This window comes from Oncorhynchus tshawytscha, linkage group LG34 (genome assembly GCF_018296145.1).
Source record: "Oncorhynchus tshawytscha isolate Ot180627B linkage group LG34, Otsh_v2.0, whole genome shotgun sequence".
NCBI lineage: Eukaryota > Metazoa > Chordata > Actinopteri > Salmoniformes > Salmonidae > Oncorhynchus > Oncorhynchus tshawytscha.
The window spans coordinates 10641546-10661977 of NC_056462.1; the positions used below are offsets into that span (position 1 = coordinate 10641546).

Below are 20432 nucleotides of genomic sequence, written 5' to 3' on the forward strand. Positions count from 1 at the left end.
GGATTCAGAGGGAGCACCCCCCCATCGTCAGGACAGCAGTGGATAAGGTGGAAAGTTCCTCGGCGTACACATCACAGACAAACTGAAATGGTACACCCATACAGACAGCATGGTGAAGAAGGCGCAATAGCGCCTCTTCAACCTCAGGGGGCTGAAGAAGTTTGGCTTGTCACCTAAAACCCTCACAAGCTTTTACAGATGCACAATTCAAAGCATTCTGTCGGGCTGTATCACCACCTGGTACGGCAACCGCACCGCCCACAACCGCAAGGCTCTCCAGAGGATGATGTGGTCTGCACAACGCATCACCGGGGGCAAACTACCTGCCCTCCAGGACACCCACAGCACCAGATGTTTCAGGAAGCCAAAAAGATGAAGGACAACAACCACCCAAGCCACTGCCTGTTCACCCCGCTACCATCCAGAAGGCGAGGTCAGTACAAGTGCATCAAAGCTGAGACCGAGAGACTGAAAAACAGTTTCTATCTCAAGGCCGTCAGACTGTTAAACAGCCATCACTGACACAGAGAGGGTACTGCCTACATACAGACTAAATCATTAGCCACTTTCATAAATTAATCACTAGACACTTTAATAATGTTTACATATCTTGCATTACTCATCTCATATGTATATACTGTATTTTATTGCATCCTGCCTATGCCGCTTGTGATGGTTAATTTCTATATTATCAAATGAGCAGAGACAAACTTATCACACAAGTCAGAGTTATACTTAAACTGAATCTTTATTAGTGAGAGCTCTGCAACAGCGATGGCTGGTCGACAAACCACCCTCAGATGATTTGTTGAGAGCCACGACACAAAGGCTACTAAATTCTTTTATAGCAAAGATCCACACCCTAGTCGACATGACAAACAACAGATGTGTGGAATGGGTCACACAGTGAGAGGAGTATCCCGCAGCCAGATAGCATTTGCTATGAAGACTGTTCTTATTGTTCAGTTTGGCCCCTAAGACGAGGCTCCGATCTCGTTCCTGGTACTTCATAGCACAAAAACACCAACTCATTCTATTGGCATAAATCAATTGTTAACTCCAGATACTCCCATCTCAAGTAAAACCCCTTCTTGACCACACACCTGGAGAAGCTCACTGAGGGGAGTGAGCCTCTAGGTCATACACTATCCCAGGATAGGTGTAACATCAGAGATGACATACAATGGTTCCAGACACTACCCTACACATCTTTTCTCAAACCTTATCTTCCCCAAGGCCAAAGGAGCGAGTGACTGGCGCACAGACATTGTGGAGACAAGTCATTGGTTCCCCATTAATCACGCCATTCCTTCACATGGTTTGAAAAATAGATAAAGACACATTCACATATAAAGACAATGGTCCCTCCTGTCCTCTTCTCTTTCTGATATTTTGCAAAGCCCCAGGGACATGTGAAAGACAAGCCTGACTTCTCCCCTCTATGGGCCCCAGGTGACTGAGCCCCAGCTGAGGGAGGAAGTGCAACTGCCAACACCAGAGTCCAAAGGGTTGCATTCTAATAACTATCATATTAGCATATTATGCAGATAATACATCTTAATTATCTATGTTAAATAACTAACGCTCTTTCATTGCTCATCCATATATTTATATGTATATACTCTTATTCCATTCCTTACTTAGATTTGTGTGTATTAGGTAGTTGTGGAATTGTTAGACTACATGTTAGATATTGCTGCACTGTCGGAACTAGAAGCACAAGCATTTCGCTGCACTTGCAATTATATCTATGTGGCCGATTTGATTTGAGAAGGTATGCAGGGGATGTCTGGGAACTATTTTTAGCAGAAATATTATTGTTATGTGAAGTGTCTTGGGATAAGAGGGTAATTAACCACATACCCCTCATTAATTAATACTTTGTTAACTTGTCATTTGAAACAGGCTTGTGTAAATACCTGTTTTTACAGCGACCGTAAGCCTAGGCTAGAACAAGGACTTGAATATTTACTGAGTAGATTGAATAAAGTAATTATTTTCAACTCTATTCTTGCTAACACACTGTTCGTTCTAAACAAGTATTCTCTGAACTTGAAAGATAGTGATCACGAACAGGAGATTTGATATGTAACGTAATAATCAGTACCGTATTTCAAAGAACAAGGCGCATACCTTTTTCAGTTAACCACAGCCTTTGAGCTATGCCAACCAATAAGATTCTTTCTCTTCAGTGTAAGCGGAAGTGAACAGTTACCCAAAACAATTATCACGATAGCGTTTTTATTATTGTTATTTAGACGTTTATTAACACCTTGGAACTCAAAATATGCCTAACTGCACAGAATTACATACTTACCTCAGGTAGTGTTTATTTCCCGTTGGAGACAGGACTCGGTTGCTAGATGTTCTAGGTAAGGCTAGCTAGCTGCTAACAATGGCTAACTGTGTGGTTTTTCACACTCAAATAGCCTCCGTCATGGAGGTGCTAGCGAATGCCGCTGTGGCAGAGATCTGTAAACTCGTAGATGACGACTATGCAGTATTTCGTTTGGAAATTACTCAAAGCCAGAAAGAAAACAGGGCATTGCGGAGGAAACTACAGCTGCTGGAACTGAAGGTGTCACGGGAGCGCGCAGAGAGGACCATTCGTCCTAGAAGTGTCAAGATCCTCGACCGATACAGAGGAATGGCAAGAGGTACATTTAGCAGAAGGCCGAAGTTGCGCTGCATGTCGCCCCAATCCCCTCTGCGCATGTGTGACCTTAGATGTGTTAAACACGTACTGTAGTGTAGATGGTTAACCAGAATTGGATATTGGTAAGTTTTTTAAAAAGTATGCAATAACTCCCCAGAATACTTGGCTGTCTTGCGCAAAGACACTATCATATTATAACCAGATTTTTGTTTACTGCACTTCGTAATATTTACCCAATGAAAACAATGTAATGCATGGAACATATTACATCAATCAATAAATAGTATATCAATGAGTTATAAGTGTTACCTTACATCCTTGCCAATTCGAGACATTATCAATGGTGTACAATATACCGTTGAGCATTGACAATACCTAACCTAACCACGTCTTTCCCCCAATCACTCTCTTAGGTGAAGGACATCTCACTCTAGGCCACAGGAGCATTGTGAAGCCAGCCGGACACAATACATGGCGAGATGACCAACCAATCACTGTTGATGAGGGGAGTGGAACCTCAACCCAGCACGTTATCATGATTGAGGTTAGTGTAATAGTGTAAAAAAAAAATTACTTTGTTAATCAAATGTGGCCCATTTATTTTAGAAAGGCTCATCTCAGCTATTCACTTGCTTACATGTATCTGCCATAGAGGAGCTTGTGAGACTTCTCTGACAGTGTTTTCGCTGCAGTCATTTATCTGTGGCGCTGCGCAACAGCAAAGAAATATGGAACATGAAAAGAATATGTCTGCCTAGGCGCACTTTAAAGATTCTAGAACAGTACACATTTACTTTGCCTCTGCAAACAAAACGAGTAATGCATGACAACCCCATATTAGAATAGTTTCTCTTTACCTAGTCGGCTTGTTGTTGTGTGTTCTATGCCAGAGAGATATTCCTCTTGAGGCGCATTCAAGTTATGAGTGCCATAGGGCGAAAAACATTAATTCTGATAGGCAGTCAATGCATAACAATTATTGCAAATACTGGGAAAACAGCAGTTGTAATGTCCTTTGTTAAAAACAGAGATCCCAATTTTCCATTCCAACTTTATTTATTTCTCAACTCCTTAATGAACTGCACAATTTTAAACCCATAGTTTTTAGCAGTGGCATGGTTAAGCACATTCCTGCTCCAATTCCCTGTGAGTGTATACGGGAGAGTGGGGCTAAATGTAACACGGATCAATTGTAGGGTAACTTGGGGTAAAACACAACCCTTCCTCAAAATATTTTTGGGGAATTACTTACTTTTTTTTTGATGAGACAGATAACATTTTTAGTTGAGCAAGAGTAGTGGCAACCAGGGAAAGTGTTGGGGGGGGTACTGTGACATGAAATGGTTTCTGGGGGTACTCCAAGTTATCATAAGAGGTAGGCCTATATTATATTTGCTGTGTCATTCATGTTTTATGGGACATACAATTCAGCAATAGGATGCTAACTAGCTAAAATATTCAATTGATTGGTTGAAATGTTTAAACTTATTTTTCCATATTTTTTTAATAAAGCTTATCTAATGCTTTAAGCACATTGTTTGATTAAATAATTAAGACACACAAATTACTCAAGATCCTGATGATCACACTGTGCAAAAAAAAAAGACATGGAGTGCCTGTGTGACTGGCTCCCTACTGCAGTGAAAAGGCACCAGAGACACAGCATGTGTTTATTGCGCTGTCGCTGCTGATGCTGCAATCTCATTTCAGCCATTTAGTTTCTTACTTGTTTCTGACTGAAAAGTTATTTGAATGAAATCCCTAATTTGTTTAGGAAAAACATTCCCTATTCCCTCAACCCTTGCTCTCTTTACGTGAAACATGTAAGCATCACATGCAACCAATAGGGCCTGACCTATAGCCAATCATAATGATGTCAATAAATTGGTTATAACAAACTACGAACACAGTAACAAGTGACAGCAAAATGGATGCGGAGGATGTGAAAAATATGGGTGAATGTTTACTGGTTGTTCAGGAGGTAAAGGGGAAGTCAGATCTGTGGAAGACATTTGACTTAGTTGTGGAAGCTATTGGAGATCAATAAAAATGAGGGTCTAGGAGCAAGCACTGCGTGAGTTATGTGTGCCAAACAGTTGCTGTTAGATTACAATATTATTATTTTTTCTGACCATTTGAACAGTGTAAACAACACTAAATAACAACACTAATGATTTATAAATTCTTTATTACAGCAGACTAAAAACAGTTGCATGCATTTGTGAATTGGAGTTTATTTTTTGTTTAGGCTAATTATTCAAAGCTGCCTTTGTTATTTAATTTAAAACTAAAATGCTTGATTGCATTCCAAAGCATGAATGTCTCGTATGCTGTGTGATGGCATGAACAAGGGACTCATTGATTGATTATACGGTAGCCTATATATTGAAATATAGGGCTAAGTAAGTTACGTATTAAGACTAAACAGGATGTGCTCTTAAGTCTGTAGCTGGTGGTTATACAAGGCTACTATACAAGGCTACTATACAAAGACGACTAATGATAATGACATTACGTATTATAATGATGATCATAATAATAATTGTAATAATAACAATAAGAAGTTCAAGAAAGTGTAGGGTATAGGAGTGAGCGCTGCTTGCATATTATGTGTGACAAACAGGTGTTGTTAGATTACAATATTATTTTCCTGGCTGTTTGGAACAGTGTAAACAACACTAAATAAATAAGAAATGCCAGTCTGTTGTAACAAAAAAAAAACGTTTTTAAAGCCTTTATTACAGCATAGCATTAAAAACAGCCGAATCAGTGAAATTGCTTTATCCAACATGTTGGGGTTTCCTCTCTCCTCAACTCTCTTAAACAATTAGGCTAAGGCAAGGGCTGTTTCCTGATCTCTGCTGCTGTTGCCTCCGCTGCATGGGTTTTCAATCCCAATATGCTGGTCAATTTAGCTATTATGCACATAACAACATAGGGAAAGGCGCCAATTCTACGGCGCACTGAAGATTATGTGGACAGCGACTGTATCCAACACGGGAGAAAGTGCATTTGTTCTAAAAATATTATTTGATTTATTAGTGTTGCACCATTTATTTTTACATAATATAGCCATATACAACTTCAGTATCACATGTCTTAGAGTGATGGACTGTGCCATCCCCGTGGCCTCTGCAATGGATGAAACAGGCGTGAATCAGACAGGTGTCTTGTGCACCATGAAAAAAACGAAACATTTAGACTGCTCGACTAAAGAAATCTCGGTCGACCAACAGCCTATAGACCAGACGATTGATCAGTCGACTAAATGGGGTCAGCCCTAAAATAATTTAAACAAATAATTGTACAAATATGTTATTGGGGCCCATTTATGAAGGTATAAATTATATTTTAGATGGTGTCAGTATCATTTTATTTTAATTCATTTTGGATTATAATTCAACCTTTTCCCCCCACTGCTACTAATTTTGCCAGAGGAAACACTGCGACGACATTGTTATCCAATTCTACTCATGTACCCTTAATAAAGTCCTCTCTTCTTGTCAGTCTGCAGATGCAGAAGCTGCAGGTCCTGGAGGATCATCTCTGGTCAAGCAGGAGAGGACTGAAGGAGACGACCCACAACACAGCAGAAACATCCAGACTGGAGCAGCGGCTGGAGTGGCGCACCCTGTAGTCACTGAGGACCTATCCACCGCCGCCACGCCCCAGCCCAGGACCCTACACAGCATCGCGGAGGTCAGTGGAAAGCCGAACGGCGTCCTCAAGAGAGAGACGGACACAGAGACTTTAACTGTCACAAAAAGGCTCTTACACACAGGATCTGACCACAGATCAGACACAGAGAGACTGGGGCTGGGGAGACTGGGCTGTCCTCCTGCTCCCGCCTCAGAGTATTTACTTTACGATGACTTGAGGACAGTTCATTCCCATCTGGACTCAGGTGACGCGACAGAAGCTGGCAATGATCCGTCTTGTTCTTACACCCCAGAGATGGAACCTGTCAACATGGCTTTGGGTTTAGAGACACAGACTGATCAGTCTAGAGAGGACTGGAACCGGTACAGTAGTAGTGTATACTCTGAAGGGTGCCTAGATAAGAAAGGGGAGGTTATAGTGGTAGATGAGGTGACTGTGAAAGTAGAGGGTAATACTCCTCCCACATGGAATGCAGATAGTCACCTAGGAGATGGATACTCACAGGGCAGAGATTTCTTAGATTATAGGGAAAGTTTAGAGACAAATCCAAATGTCGCAACCCACTCCCCTTTACACACGCTCAGGGATCGCGACCCAGTGTTCACATCAATGGGGCCTTCCGATTCACATAACCGCGTCCTTTTCGATCAGGTATTGAACTCAAACGAAAGGGCTAGAGCCCAGGTTCAGGAAAGGGGAGCAACATCAGGGGCTAGTAAAAAGAAACAGTTCCTCTGCATGTTCTGTAACAAAGGCTTCAGCTGCCCCCAGAAGGTGGAGATCCACCAGAGGGTCCACACAGGGGTGAAACCCTTCAGCTGTGCCCAGTGTCACATGCGCTTCGCAGAGGCTGGCACACTGAAGAGACACCAGAGGGTCCACACAGGGGAGAAACCATTCGTCTGCCACCTGTGCCGGGCCAGTTTCTCCCACTCATTCAACCTGAAGAGACACCAGAGGGTCCACACAGGGGAGAATCATACAGCTGCCCCCAGTGTGAGAAGTTCTCCCACCAGCACCAGCTGAAGATGCACCTATAGGTCCACATGGGAGAGAGGCCGTTTGCCTGTACGCAATGCGGGAAGAGGTTCTCAGAGAGGAGCGACCTCAGAATACACCAGCAGAAAAAACATTCCACTCTATGACATAGAAAGTCACCATTCGACTTCATTGCTTCTGACGTTTAGATCAAACCCTGCATTAAAGACCAAGATTAATTTTCATTGTTGTCAGCAGAAAAGAACCACAGATGCATTTGGATTAACGACAGTAACAGGTTTCAGTGTTGAATATATCTGAGTAGAATATTTCATCCAGACATTGTGTGATATATATATATATATATATATATAAGCCTAAAGAGTCTGTGACATATTGTGTTTGTACTGTGTAGACTATATGATGTTCACAAATGCCTATTTAACTACTTAATTTCCCCCCAAGACACTTTTAATGAGTATATTAATGCAGTTTATCAAATTCATGCAAATTTTTAGTTGAGACATGACATGTACAGTTGAAGTCGAAGTTTACATACACCTTACACATTAAACTCAGTTGTCCACAGTTCCTGACATTTAAACCTCCTAAAAATTCCCTGTCTTAGGTCAGTTAGGATCATCACTTTATTTTAAGAATGTAAAATGTCAGAATTATAGGTCGACCGATTAATCGGAATGGTCGATTAATTAGGGACGATTTCAAGTTTTCATAACAATCAGAAATCGGAATTTTGGACACCGATTTTGGCCAATATTTTTTTTTAACATTTTTTTTATTTTTTTACACCTTTATTTATCTAGGCAAGTCAGTTAAGAACACATTCTTTTTTTCAATGATGGCCTAGGAACGGTGGGTTAACTGCCTTGTTCAGGGGCAGAACGACAGATTTTTACCTTGTCAGCTCTGGGATACAATCTTGCAACCTTACGATTAACTAGTCCAACGCTCTAACCATCTGCCTCTCATTGCACTCCACGTGGAGCCTGCCTGTTACGCGAATGCAGTAAGAAGCCAAGGTAAGTTGCTAACTAGCATTAAACGTATCTTATAAAAAACAATCAATCAATCATAATCACTAGTTAACTACACATGGTTGATGATATTACTAGTTTATCTAGCGTGTCCTGCGTTGCATATAATCGATGCGGTGCGCATTCGCGAAAAAGTACTGTTATTGCTCCAACATGTACCTAGCCATAAACATCAATGCCTTTCTTAAAATCAAAACACAAGTATATATTTTTAAACCTGCATATTTAGTTAATATTGCCTGCTAACATGAATTTCTTTAAACTAGGTAAATTGTGTCACTTCTCTTGCAACAGTCAGGGTATATGCAGCAGTTTGGGCCGCCTAGCTCATTGCAAACTGTGAAGACCATTTCTTCCTAACAAAGACAGCCAACTTCGCCAAATGGGGGATGATTTAACAAAAGCGCATTTAAAAAAAAAGCACAATCATTGCACGACTGTACCTAACCATAAACATCAATGCCTTTCTTAAAATCAATACACAGAAGTATATATTTTTTAACCTGCATATTTAGCTAAAATAAATCCAGGTTAGCAGGCCATTTTAACCAGGTGAAAAGAAATCCAGGTTAGCAGGCAATTTTAACCAGGTGAAATGGTGTCACTTCTTGCGTTCATTGCACGCAGAGTCAGGGTATATGCAACAGTTTGGGCCGCCTGGCTCGTTGCGAACTAATTTGCCAGAATTCTACGTTATTATGACATAACATTGAAGGTTGTACAATGTAACAGCAATATTTAGACTTGGAGATGCCATCCGTTAGATAAAATACGTAACGGTTCAGTATTTCGCTGAAATAAATGTTTTGTTTTCGAAATGATAGTTTCCGGATTCGACCATATTAATGACAAAAGGCTGGTATTTCTGTGTGTTATTATGTTATAATTAAGTCTATGATTTGATATTTGATAGAGCAGTCTGACTGAGCGATGATAGGCAGCAGCAGGCTCGTAAGCATTCATTAAAACAGCACTTTTGTGCGTTTTGCCAGCACAAAAAAGAAAAACATATCTGGCTTTAGTGTGTAAGCCTAAGCTTTAATTGTATGCACACCAAACAGCCTATACAGCAAGGGGAAGAAAAGTTTAAACCTGCAACTCTACCCAACCAAATTCACATAGAAATGTGTGTTATCGACCTGTCACTCATTTAAAGCAAGTTTAAGAAGCGGTAGATATGTTCTATTTGTGCTAGATCTATACTTCGCGATTTTAAGTTTCATTTTTGCGTCTTTTACTTTCATTTCAAAAAGCTGGAAATTCAACATTTTTGGTTATGGAAAATGTATATCTCAGCGGTTTAGATGGTGCAATGATTCTCTACACTATACTTGCTTGTTTTGTCACAAACTGAAATTAGGCAAACTATTACAATTTTAGCAATCAGAAAATGGCGGAGAGATTTATGCGTAGTCCATCTTTTAACGTTGATCCATGGAGGCTAAAGCTGCGAAATGGATTGTTGAAAATTAAGAGGAGGGAAAGCTTGAAAAGTAATGTTTGGGAAAGATTTGGTTTAGCGGTAAAAGAGGATGATAGCAGATGTTATGTTATGCGCGCTACACAAATGTGACAGTCAGAAGACTGGGACTTCAAATAGGCCTATTACAGGTCAAGGGAACTATTGCTTACTGTTCAGATGGGTTCAATGGAGACTGAAATCTGGACACTGACTGTAAACTCTCACATAGCCTTAATATTAACTCCTGCAGAATTACAGTGACTTCGGGAAGTGTTCAGACCCCTTGACTTTTTCCACGTTTTGGTACAATACAGCCTTATTCTAAAATTTATTAAATCGTTTTTTCCCCTCAATCTACACACAATACCCCATAATGACAAAAGAAACAGGTTTTTAGAAATGTTTGCAAATTATTACAAATAAAAAAACATCACATTTACATAAGTATTCAGACTCTTTACTCAGTACTTTGTAGAAGCACCTTTGGCAGCGATTACAGCATTGAGTCTTCTTGGGTATGACGCTTCAAGTTTGGCACACCTGTATTTGGGGAGTTTCTCCAATTCTCTGCAGATCCTCTCAAGCTCTGTCAGGTTGGATGGGGAGCATCGCTGCACAGCTATCTTCAGGTCTCTCCAGAGATATTCGATCAGGTTCAAGTCAGGGCTCTGGCTGGGCCACTCAGAGACTTGTCCCGAAGCCACTCCTGCGTTGTCTTGGCTGTGTCCTTAGGGTCGTTGTCCTGTTGGAAGGTGAACCTTCGCCCCAGTCTGAGATCCTGAGTGCTCTGGAGCAGGTTTTCATCAAAGATCTCTCTGTACTTTGCTCCGTTCAGCTTTGTTTCAATACTGACTAGTCTCCCAGTCCCTGCCACTGAAAAACATCCCCACCGCATGATGCTGCCACCACCATGCTTCACCGTAGGGATGGTGCCAGGTTTCCTCCAGACTTGGCATTCAGGCCAAAGAGTTCAATCTTGGTTTTATCAGACCAGAGAATCTTGTTTCTCATGGTCAGAATCCTTTAGGTGCCTTTTGGCAAACTCCATGCCAGCCATCGGGCCTTTTACTGAGGAGTGGCTTCCGTCTGGCCACTCTACCATAAAGGCCTGATTGGTGGAGTGCTGCAGAGATGGTTGTCCTTCTGGAAGTTTCTCCCATCTCCTCAGAGGAATTCTAGAGCTCAGTCAGAGTGACCATCGGGTTCTCGGTCACCTCCCTGACCAAGACCCTTCTCCCCCCGATTGCTTAGTGTGGCCAGATTGCTTAGTTTAGCTCCAAACTTCTTCCATTTAAGAATGATGGCCACTGAGTTCTTGGGGACCTTCAATGCTGCAGAAATGTTTTGATACCCTTCCCAAGATCTGTGCCTTGACACAATCCTGTCTCGGAGCATCTACGGACAATTTCTTCGACCTCATGGCTTAGTTTTTGCTCTGACATGCACTAATAACTGTGGGACCTTATATTGACAGTTGTGTGCCTTTCCAAGTAATGTCCAAACAATTGAATTTACCACAGCTGTACTCCAATCAAGTTATAGAAACATCTCAAGGTTGATCAATGGAAACAGGATGCACCTCAGCTCAATTTCGAGTCTCATAGTTGTCGTGTCTTTGGCTATGCCGGATTAAGTGATATGACATGCTTTTCTATAAAATAATTTCTCTGTAATATTGCCTGATTAAGCTAATCACTTGGACTTGTTTTTTTACCAAATAGGGCTATCTTCTTTGTACCATGCATACCTTGTCACAACACATTAAGAATGAAAGAAATTCCACAAGTAACTTTTAACAAGGCACACCTGTTAATTGAAATGCATTCCAGGTACCTCATGAAGCTGGTTGAGAGAATGCCAAGAGTGTGCAAAGCTGTCATCAAGGCAAATGGTGACTTCGTTGAAGACTCAAATATAGACTCAACAAAACTAAGGAGATGATTGTGGACTTCAGGAAACAGCAGAGGGAACACCCCCCTATCCACATAGATGGAACAGTAGTGGAGAGGGTAGCAAGTTAAGTTCCTCGGCATACACATCACAGACAAACTGAATTGGTCCACTCACACAGACAGCATCGTGAAGAAGGCGCAGCAGCGCCTCTTCAACCTCAGGAGGCTGAAGAAATTTGGCTTGTCACCAAAAGCACTCACAAACTTCTACAGATGCACAATCGAGAGCATCCTGGCGGGCTGTATCACCGCCTGGTACCGCAACTGCTCCGCCCACAACCGTAAGGCTCTCCAGAGGGTAGTGAGGTCTGCACAACGCATCACCGGGGGCAAACTACCTGCCCTCCAGGACACCTACACCACCCGATGTTACAGGAAGGCCATAAAGATCATCAAGGACATCAACCACCCGAGCCACTGCCTGTTCACCCCGCTATCATCCAGAAGGCGAGGTCAGTACAGGTGCATCAAAGCTGGGACCGAGAGACTGAAAAACAGCTTCTATCTCAAGGCCATCAGACTGTTAAACAGCCACCACTAACATTGAGTGGCTGCTGCCAACACACTGACACTGACTCAACTCCAGACACTTTAATAATGGGAATTGATGGGAAATGATGTAAATATATCACTAGCCACTTTAAACAATGCTACCTTATATAATGTTACTTACCCTACATTATTCATCTCATATGCATACGTATATACTGTACTCTATCATCGACTGCATCCTTATGTAATACATGTATCACTAGCCACTTTAACTATGCCACTTTGTTTACATACTCATCTCATATGTATATACGGTACTCGATACCATCTACTGTATCTTGCCTATGCTGCTCTGTACCATCACTCATTCATATATCCGTATGTACATATTCTTTATCCCCTTACACTGTGTATAAGACAGTAGTTTTGGAATTGTTAGTTAGATTACTTGTTGGTTATTACTGCATTGTCGGAACTAGAAGCACAAGCATTTCGCTACACTCGCATTAACATCTGCTAACCATGTGTATGTGACAAATAAAATTTGATTTGATTTATATTTTAATTGAACTATTTTTGGGTTACTACATGATTCCATATGTGTTATTTCATAGTTTGTTTTCACTTTTATTCTACAATTGTAGAAAATAGTAAAAATTAAGAAAACCCTTGAATGAGTAGGTGTGTCCAAACCTTTGACTGGTACTGTATGTAAATAAGGTATCTGTTTTTAATAAATTTGCGAAAATGTGTAAATAACTTTCGCTTTGTCATTATGGGGTATTGTGTGTAGATTGCTGAGGATTTTTATTTATTTGATCCATTTTTGAATAAGGCTGTAATGTAACAAAATGTGGAACAAGTCAAGGGGTCTGAATACTTTCCGAAGGCACTATAAGCATTTCTGACAATAAAATGACACAGAAAATGTAGGTAAAAAGATAAATAATAATTTGACTTCAGAACAGGGTTGAATAAATATTTATTTTAGCATCTTGAGGGAATGCGAATGCGCAGTTCGATACTGTCTATAGAGGTGCAATCTTTTTCAGCATCATAAAAGCTGATATTATTTCAACCACAAAATATGCATCCATGCCAAACTGAAATCTTATCAGAAACCTCATTGTCACAGCTTTCAATTTCCTAACAACCGGTCAAACTAATGTAATTTGGAAATTTTGCTGAGAAATTCATTCCTGTTTTTTTTTTGTTATTGCATTTTCTCCCCGGTCCCTGAAAGTCTTTGCTTTGTGAAAGAAACAGAGATGACAGAGAACTTCACTGATGTCAACTAGATAGAATGAATGCTTCAATCGATTTATGACATTCTGGTGAACAATGGTTTATTTTGTCTTCTACGGCAACATGTAATGACACAAGCAGCTTCTCTTCTTTCTACACTGAAGAAAAATATAAATGCAACAAATAAAGCGTTGGTCCCATGTTTCATGAGCTGAAATAACAACTCCCAGAAATGTTCCATTGGCACAAAAATATGATTTATCTAATATTATTTATTTAGTGAGAGTGCACAATTGGCATACTGTTTGCAGGAATGTCCACCGGAGCTGTTGCCAGAGAATTTAATGTTCATTTCTCTACCGTTAGCCGCCTCCGTTCTAGAGAATTTGGCAGTAAGTCCAACCGGCCTCAGAACCGCAGACCACGGAGGGGGAGGGGGACTCACTCTGATTGGCTGGGCCTGGCTCCCAAGTGGGTGGGCCTATGCCTTCCAAGGCCCATCCATGGCTGTGCCCCTGCCGTCATGTGAAATCCATAGATTAGGGCCTAATTTATTTATTTCAATTGACTGATTTCCTTATATGAACTGTAACTCAGTAAAATCTTTGAAATTGCTGCATTTTGCATTTATATTTTTGTTCAGTATAATTATTGACAAGTTGACTAACATATCATACCAAAATGTTGGAAATTATAAGCAGAATCAGGCAAAAAAAAACAAGACACCCCCTGTCAAAAACATTTTTGCCGTCTCTGACTAGCCTATAGTGCATTTTCTATATTTACGGTTATGGTCGGGTATGGGGCCTCTGATTTTCACTTTATCACATATGGTCAGGCGGATGGGTTATCAGCAATTGCTTGCTGGTGCGGGTGAACAAACCCGCATACCACTGTCTGTGTAATTTGTACCACCTCTCTCTTCCAGGAGGAGGGTCCAGAGGTGCTGCTGGGGGAGGAGGAGGGTCTGGAGAACCCTGAGGGGACCATGGTCATGGAGGACAACCAGACTACACCTGCACCCAAAGAGGCACCAGCTGAGCAGCACAGGACCACACACAGTCTTACTGAGGTGAGGCCACTGTGAGAACTACTGTCTGAATGGTATTAGGTCGGGCCGTATCCACAAAGCCTCTGAGTAGGAGTGCTGATCTAAGGTCAGTTTTGCCTTTTAGCTTATACTGAATAAGATTTTATGGAAAGATCCTAGATCAGAACTTCTACTCTGAGACTCTTTGTAGATATGGGTCCAGGTCTTGATTGATTGATTTAGTCTTAAGTGTGGGACTGTGCCTTTGAATTATCAAACCATTAAAGATTGTCAAGTAATCAAATCAACTAATACGTTTGCATAGTATAAAATGTGCTTGCATTGCCCAATCAAAAGATGCTCCATAGCAGGGTGCTCATATCAGATATCTTGATCCAACATCCTCTCACTCTGTATCTCTTACAGTCAGTAGACATGGAGGATGGGAAGCCTGATCTGCTGCTGGTCAAAGAGGAGACGGACCAGAGAGCATTGATCTGCTGAGTGGACTAAAGATGGGGATCAAGGTAAGGGAGAAATACATATAGCCTACATACAGTAATAGATCTTCAATGGGAATAGTAATACATATAACCTACATACAGTAATAGATCTTCAATGGGAATAGTGATGCGCCTGGCAATTTTTTTTCCTTCCTCCATAAAATGAAATCAACACAATGTATGTTTACATACAAAACCACACATTATAATGTATGAACTTGACAACAACAAAAAAATCAAGGTAAGAGAGAAATGAACTTGTGTTTACATACAAAAACACACATAATGTATGAACTTGACCAGATAATTGACTCAGGGGATGACATCACTGAGCAGGGCTGGACCAGAGGTGACATAGTGGAGGTCAGTGGATGGGACAGTATCCTGAAGTCTGGGCTGGGGAACAACACTGTTAACCACAACCAGAAACACAAAACAACATATCCATAACAACAGACTGGCTGAGACCAGGGCGAGGCGTAGATTTGGTACGTGGGGACGGGGAGCTCCTCTCTTTGTTGAAACAACACAGAGAGAAGCTACCTCAGGATACACCAGCAGAAAATGATTAGTGTATGGTGATAAGTAGTAATACTACTAATAATAACAATACATGTATTCATTTATTTTATATAGCGCTTTTCATACATAATCTCAGTCTCTTTTAAAAACTAAAACAAATTCAGGGAGCTGGCAGTTCATGGGAGACGGTCTTCCACAGCTAGATGATGATGATGATGCAGTTCAGTAAAGGAGTAGCTTGACTGGAGTCGGCGTTGATGGTACAGGGAGACATCAGTCAGACAGGCCCTGAGCTTTATCAGGCACATCTGTCTCTGCAGTACACACCACCTCCTCCTCTGTAGGTAGGCTGGAACATCCACCACCTGGGTGATGCATCGGCAGCAATAAGTGCCTGAGAGACCACCACACACATCTGCAACAGTCTCCTACGAGGAGAGCCTCTGTCATTCCCTCATACCACAGTCCACATCTTTCCATGTAGTACTAGTTAGTTAGTGTGCAGTTAATTCTGTTGGTTTTGGATGTAGTAGGGAACTGGATGAGGTGAACTGAGGAAAGAATGAGTATGATGAGGCAGAGTAGATGATGTGTGATGGTGTCTGTAAAACTGCTTCACTGATGAAGAGTGACATAAGTCGACTCTTAAGGTTGATGCTGGAGTTTTATAGTGAGATAAGGATAGTGCCTTAATTCGTGTTTAATTGTCATGTAGTAGTGAAGGTGTGTGTAATGTAATGTAATGTTGAACCTTTTCCAAAGTATTCTAAAATGTATGTTATCAAAGCAAGGGTGCTAGATTTACAGAAAAGGTCATATTACCATAGAGAGAAAAGTTATTCTACTTGTCACATGTATGGTTTTGTGCAATAAAGTACTTTACTTCACATTATGAGTGTATGACCATTTAGTTGAACTTAAATACTGACTTGACTCTGTGCTGACAAAAACAATTATAATTGCAGTGACTGAGTTTCCCTTCTCATTCGAACCAAAACATTATACTTCATTCTTGAATTAAGACATATGGAAATATTTTACAATAAACTCAGATGGCTCCATATTGTTAGGTTTGAATCACAGTGTTAGGAGGCCTAAGCCTTAGGAGGCCTAAGTGGCGCAGTGGTCTAAGGCACTGCATCGCAGTGCTAGCTGTGCCACTAGAGATTCTGGGTTCGAGTCCAGGCTTTGTCACAGCCGGCCGCGACCAGGAGACCCCTTTTCTGTTCAATTTGTGTTTACAGTCTGCAGTCCATGAGGACCTGCTGATATCCGGTGTTGCTGGACCTCTGAATCGGCTGGTCACAAACCCTGGCTTTTTTTTTCAGGACCCTGGATCAGGAGCCATCACTCTTCCATCCCGAGTCACAACCAGGACCGAACCGCGAGGGACAGAGACTCCACCACCACACAGAACAACCAGTGGACAGGTGGTCATCAGAGAGACAGAGGCTCCAGTCAGGGATCCAGTCTGCAGCCCAGACCCTTCTCTTCACAGTCTCAGTGCAGGGATGAAGCAGGGCCTGGGGCTGATAGACCCTCCTGTTCCTATGATACAAACACCACCATATCCATGATGAACAGAGCAGGTCACCCTGGGCTTCAGCCTTCAGAGAGAGTGGTGGGAGACACCCCTGGTGATAGTCTAACAGGAAGTCTTTCTCCTTCAGGATCTCATCTAATGCCTGGTGAATGGGTTCATAGAAGGTCTGGATCTAGCCTTTCTCAGTTATCTTATGGTTACCCCACCAATACAGACCAGGTCAGGATGGGTGTTCATCACAAGAGGTACTTATGCTATAACACAGCACACAATCCCAACAACACCCAAACAAGAGGTCAAGGACGTAGCTCAAATACTAACCCCCTTAGGGTGGTGGCTCCTGCTTCTACCTCCTCTGGTGTCATTGGGTCACAACATGGGAGGCTGAGCATTAGGACAGACACCGACAAGCCATACGCCTGCCCCACATGTGGGAAGTGCTTCGCTGAGGCGACCTATGTGAAGGAGCACCAGACCGTTCACACCAAGGAGAGGTGCAAACTGCTACAAGAGCATCTCCTTCCGGAGTAACCTTATCAGACATAAGAGTATCCACAGTGGGAAAAAACCTTTCAGCTGTACCCAGTGTCAGATGGCTTCTCCCACTCGTCCAACCTGAAGAGGCACCAGAGTGTCCACACGGGGCAGCTGTAGGGTTTCTCCACAGTGTGAGAACAGGTTCTCCCACCAGAACCAGCTGAAGATGCACATGAAAGTCCACACCGGAGAAAGGCTTTTTCCAGGAAGAGGTCCTCAGAAAGGAGCTACCTCAGGATAGACCAGCAGAAAAACAATTCCACTCAATAACTTCTGACGTTTATATCAAATTCTGCATTAAAGACAAAGATGAATTTTCATTGTCAGCAGAACAGATCCACAGACGCATTTGAAATAACTAGAGTAGCAGATTTCAGTGTTGAATATTCCTGGGTAAAATACTGCATCCAGACATTGTGATATATAAGCCTAAAATGTCTGTTACATAGTGTTTGTACTGTGTCGGCTATATTATGTTCACAAATGCCTATTTTATCAAGTTCATGCAGATTTTTTTGTTGAGACATTACCCAGCTTTCTTACGAGAATGCATTGTAAACAACCACAACACAGTCATAGCAAATACATTTTTCCTCAAAGTACTTAATGCCTTCAGAAAGTATTAGCACCCCTTGACTTTTTTCACATTTTTTTCTGTTACAGCCTACATTTTAAATTGATTCAATGTCAAAGTGGAAATGTGTTTTTTGAAATTGTCTTAAGTCAATAAGTATTCAACCCATTTATTATGTCAAGCCAAAATAAGTTCAGGAGTAAAAACTGTGCTTAACAAATCACATACGTTTTTTGGACTCATTCTGTGTTCAATAATAGGAATTAGTCATTGCGAAATCATGCTCTCATCTCTGTACCCCTCACATACAATTAAATGTAAGGCCCCTGTAATTTCAATCACAGATTCAACCACAAAGACCAGGGAGATTTTCCAATGCCTCGCAATGATGGGCACCTATTTGGTGGATGGATTTTTAAAAAAGCAGACATTGAATATCCATTTGAGCATGGTGAAGTTATTAATTACATTTTGGATGGTTTATCAATACACCCAGTCACTACAAAGATACAGGCGTCCTTCCTAACTCAGTTGCTGGAGAGGAATGAAACCGCTCAGGGATTTCACCATAAGGCCATTGGTAACTTTAAAACAGGTACAGAGTGTAATGGCTGTGATAGGAGAAAACTGAGGATGGATCAACAGCATTGTAGTTACTCCACAATACTAACCTAATTAACAGAGTGAAAAGAAGGAAGCCTGTACAGAATAAAACTATTCCAAAACATGCATCCTGTTTGCAACAAAGCTCTAAAGTAAAACTGCAAAAAATGTGGCAAAGCAATTCACATGTATTGTTTGGGGCAAATCCAATAAAACACATTACTGAGTACCACTCTCCATATTTTCAAGCATAATGGTTGCTGCATCATGTTATGGGTATGCTTATAATCGTTAAGGGCTGGGGATGGCACAGTCCAAGAAGAAGGGGTGTGGCTAAGATGCACAATGCGCACTCTCCTGCAAATTTGTGCACAATCATTGTTTCATAACTAAATTGTATACATTGTTTGCGTATTTCAATTCCCCATTGCAGTAGTACATTTACCGTTAATTGCTAGAATTTCTAATCTACAATGTTTGTTTGGTTATGGTAATTTGTTAATACATTCAATAGCCTATAATATTATTCCAGTCTTTTACGGTCTCATTATCGGAGTGGACACGTTGTTTGCAGAGCGCACAACCTATGTTATGCTTGTGAGAAACAAGTTTAGTTTATTTCATTCCATTCACAGGTTTTGTCAATTTAGTCATTGTCTTCTGTTTGGAGCGCTCCTGTCAATGTTGAGAAAGGACGTGCACCTGATTAAGCATAGAACTAGGCCTAGGCCTATGGGCTGCGGCAAATAGAGACATATGAATGTGCCTATTTATGGATCTGATAGTATTTCTGATTGGCTTAAAGCACCACCACTAATGACCTGTGGAGCTTCTCAAAGCAATGTTTCCTTCACCTCAAACAGGAAGCAAACAAAGTCTGTTTTTACATCGACTGAGAAAGACAATTCTTCAATGTATTTTAGTGTGAAAGGTTAAAATGTCATTCTCTGATCCAGTGGAAACGTGATAAAATAGGCTTACCTGATTACTTCTTATCCCTTGCTCAAATAGCCTACAGCTGTGGCTGTCTCAAGCTCATTGGCTCAAGAAACTCTAAGGGCCCCAAATATTTTATACAATGTTGCAATATTGCTAGCACGGGCTTCAGGCGGGACCCAAGTTAATATACTGGACAAAAATATAACTGAAACATGCCACAATTTCAGTAAAAAAGATTTTACTGAGTTACAGTTCATATAAGGAAATCAGTCCATTTAAATAAATTCATTAGACCCTAATCTATGGTTTTCAAATGACTGGGCAGGGAGGCAGCCATGGGTGGAGCCAGGCCCAGGCCCAGCCAATCAGCGTAAGTTTTCCCCCGAAAAAGAGCTTTGTTACAGACATAAATATTCCTCAGCACCCACCCTCAGACTATTCCATAGGCGAAGAAGCTGGATGTTGAGTTCCTGGGCTGCCATGGTTACACATGGTCTGCGTTTGTAAGGCCTGTTGGACGTGATGCAAAATTCTCTAAAACAACGTTGGAGGCAGTTTATGGTAGAGAAATTATTATTCAATTCTCTGGCAACAGCTCTGGTGGACGGATTATTTTGGCAAAGGAGAAATGCTCTGGTCTAAGGCACTGCATATTAACTCCTACACAATTAAGCATTTCTT

General features: G+C 41.3%; 2 protein-coding genes across 3 annotated transcripts in view; both read left to right on the forward strand.

The window, feature by feature from the left end:
• LOC112231940 (zinc finger protein 583) overlaps window positions 1–20432 on the forward strand; it is a 969163-nt gene that overhangs the window by 906151 nt on the left and 42580 nt on the right. The window lies entirely within an intron of this gene.
• LOC121841788 (zinc finger protein 329-like) lies at window positions 267–7897 on the forward strand. Its single transcript, XM_042311935.1, has 3 exons — window positions 267–2657; window positions 3070–3200; window positions 6164–7897. Exons 1-3 carry the CDS (start codon window positions 2396–2398, stop codon window positions 7340–7342), a joined length of 1572 nt encoding a protein of 523 aa, XP_042167869.1. The 5' UTR covers window positions 267–2395; the 3' UTR covers window positions 7343–7897.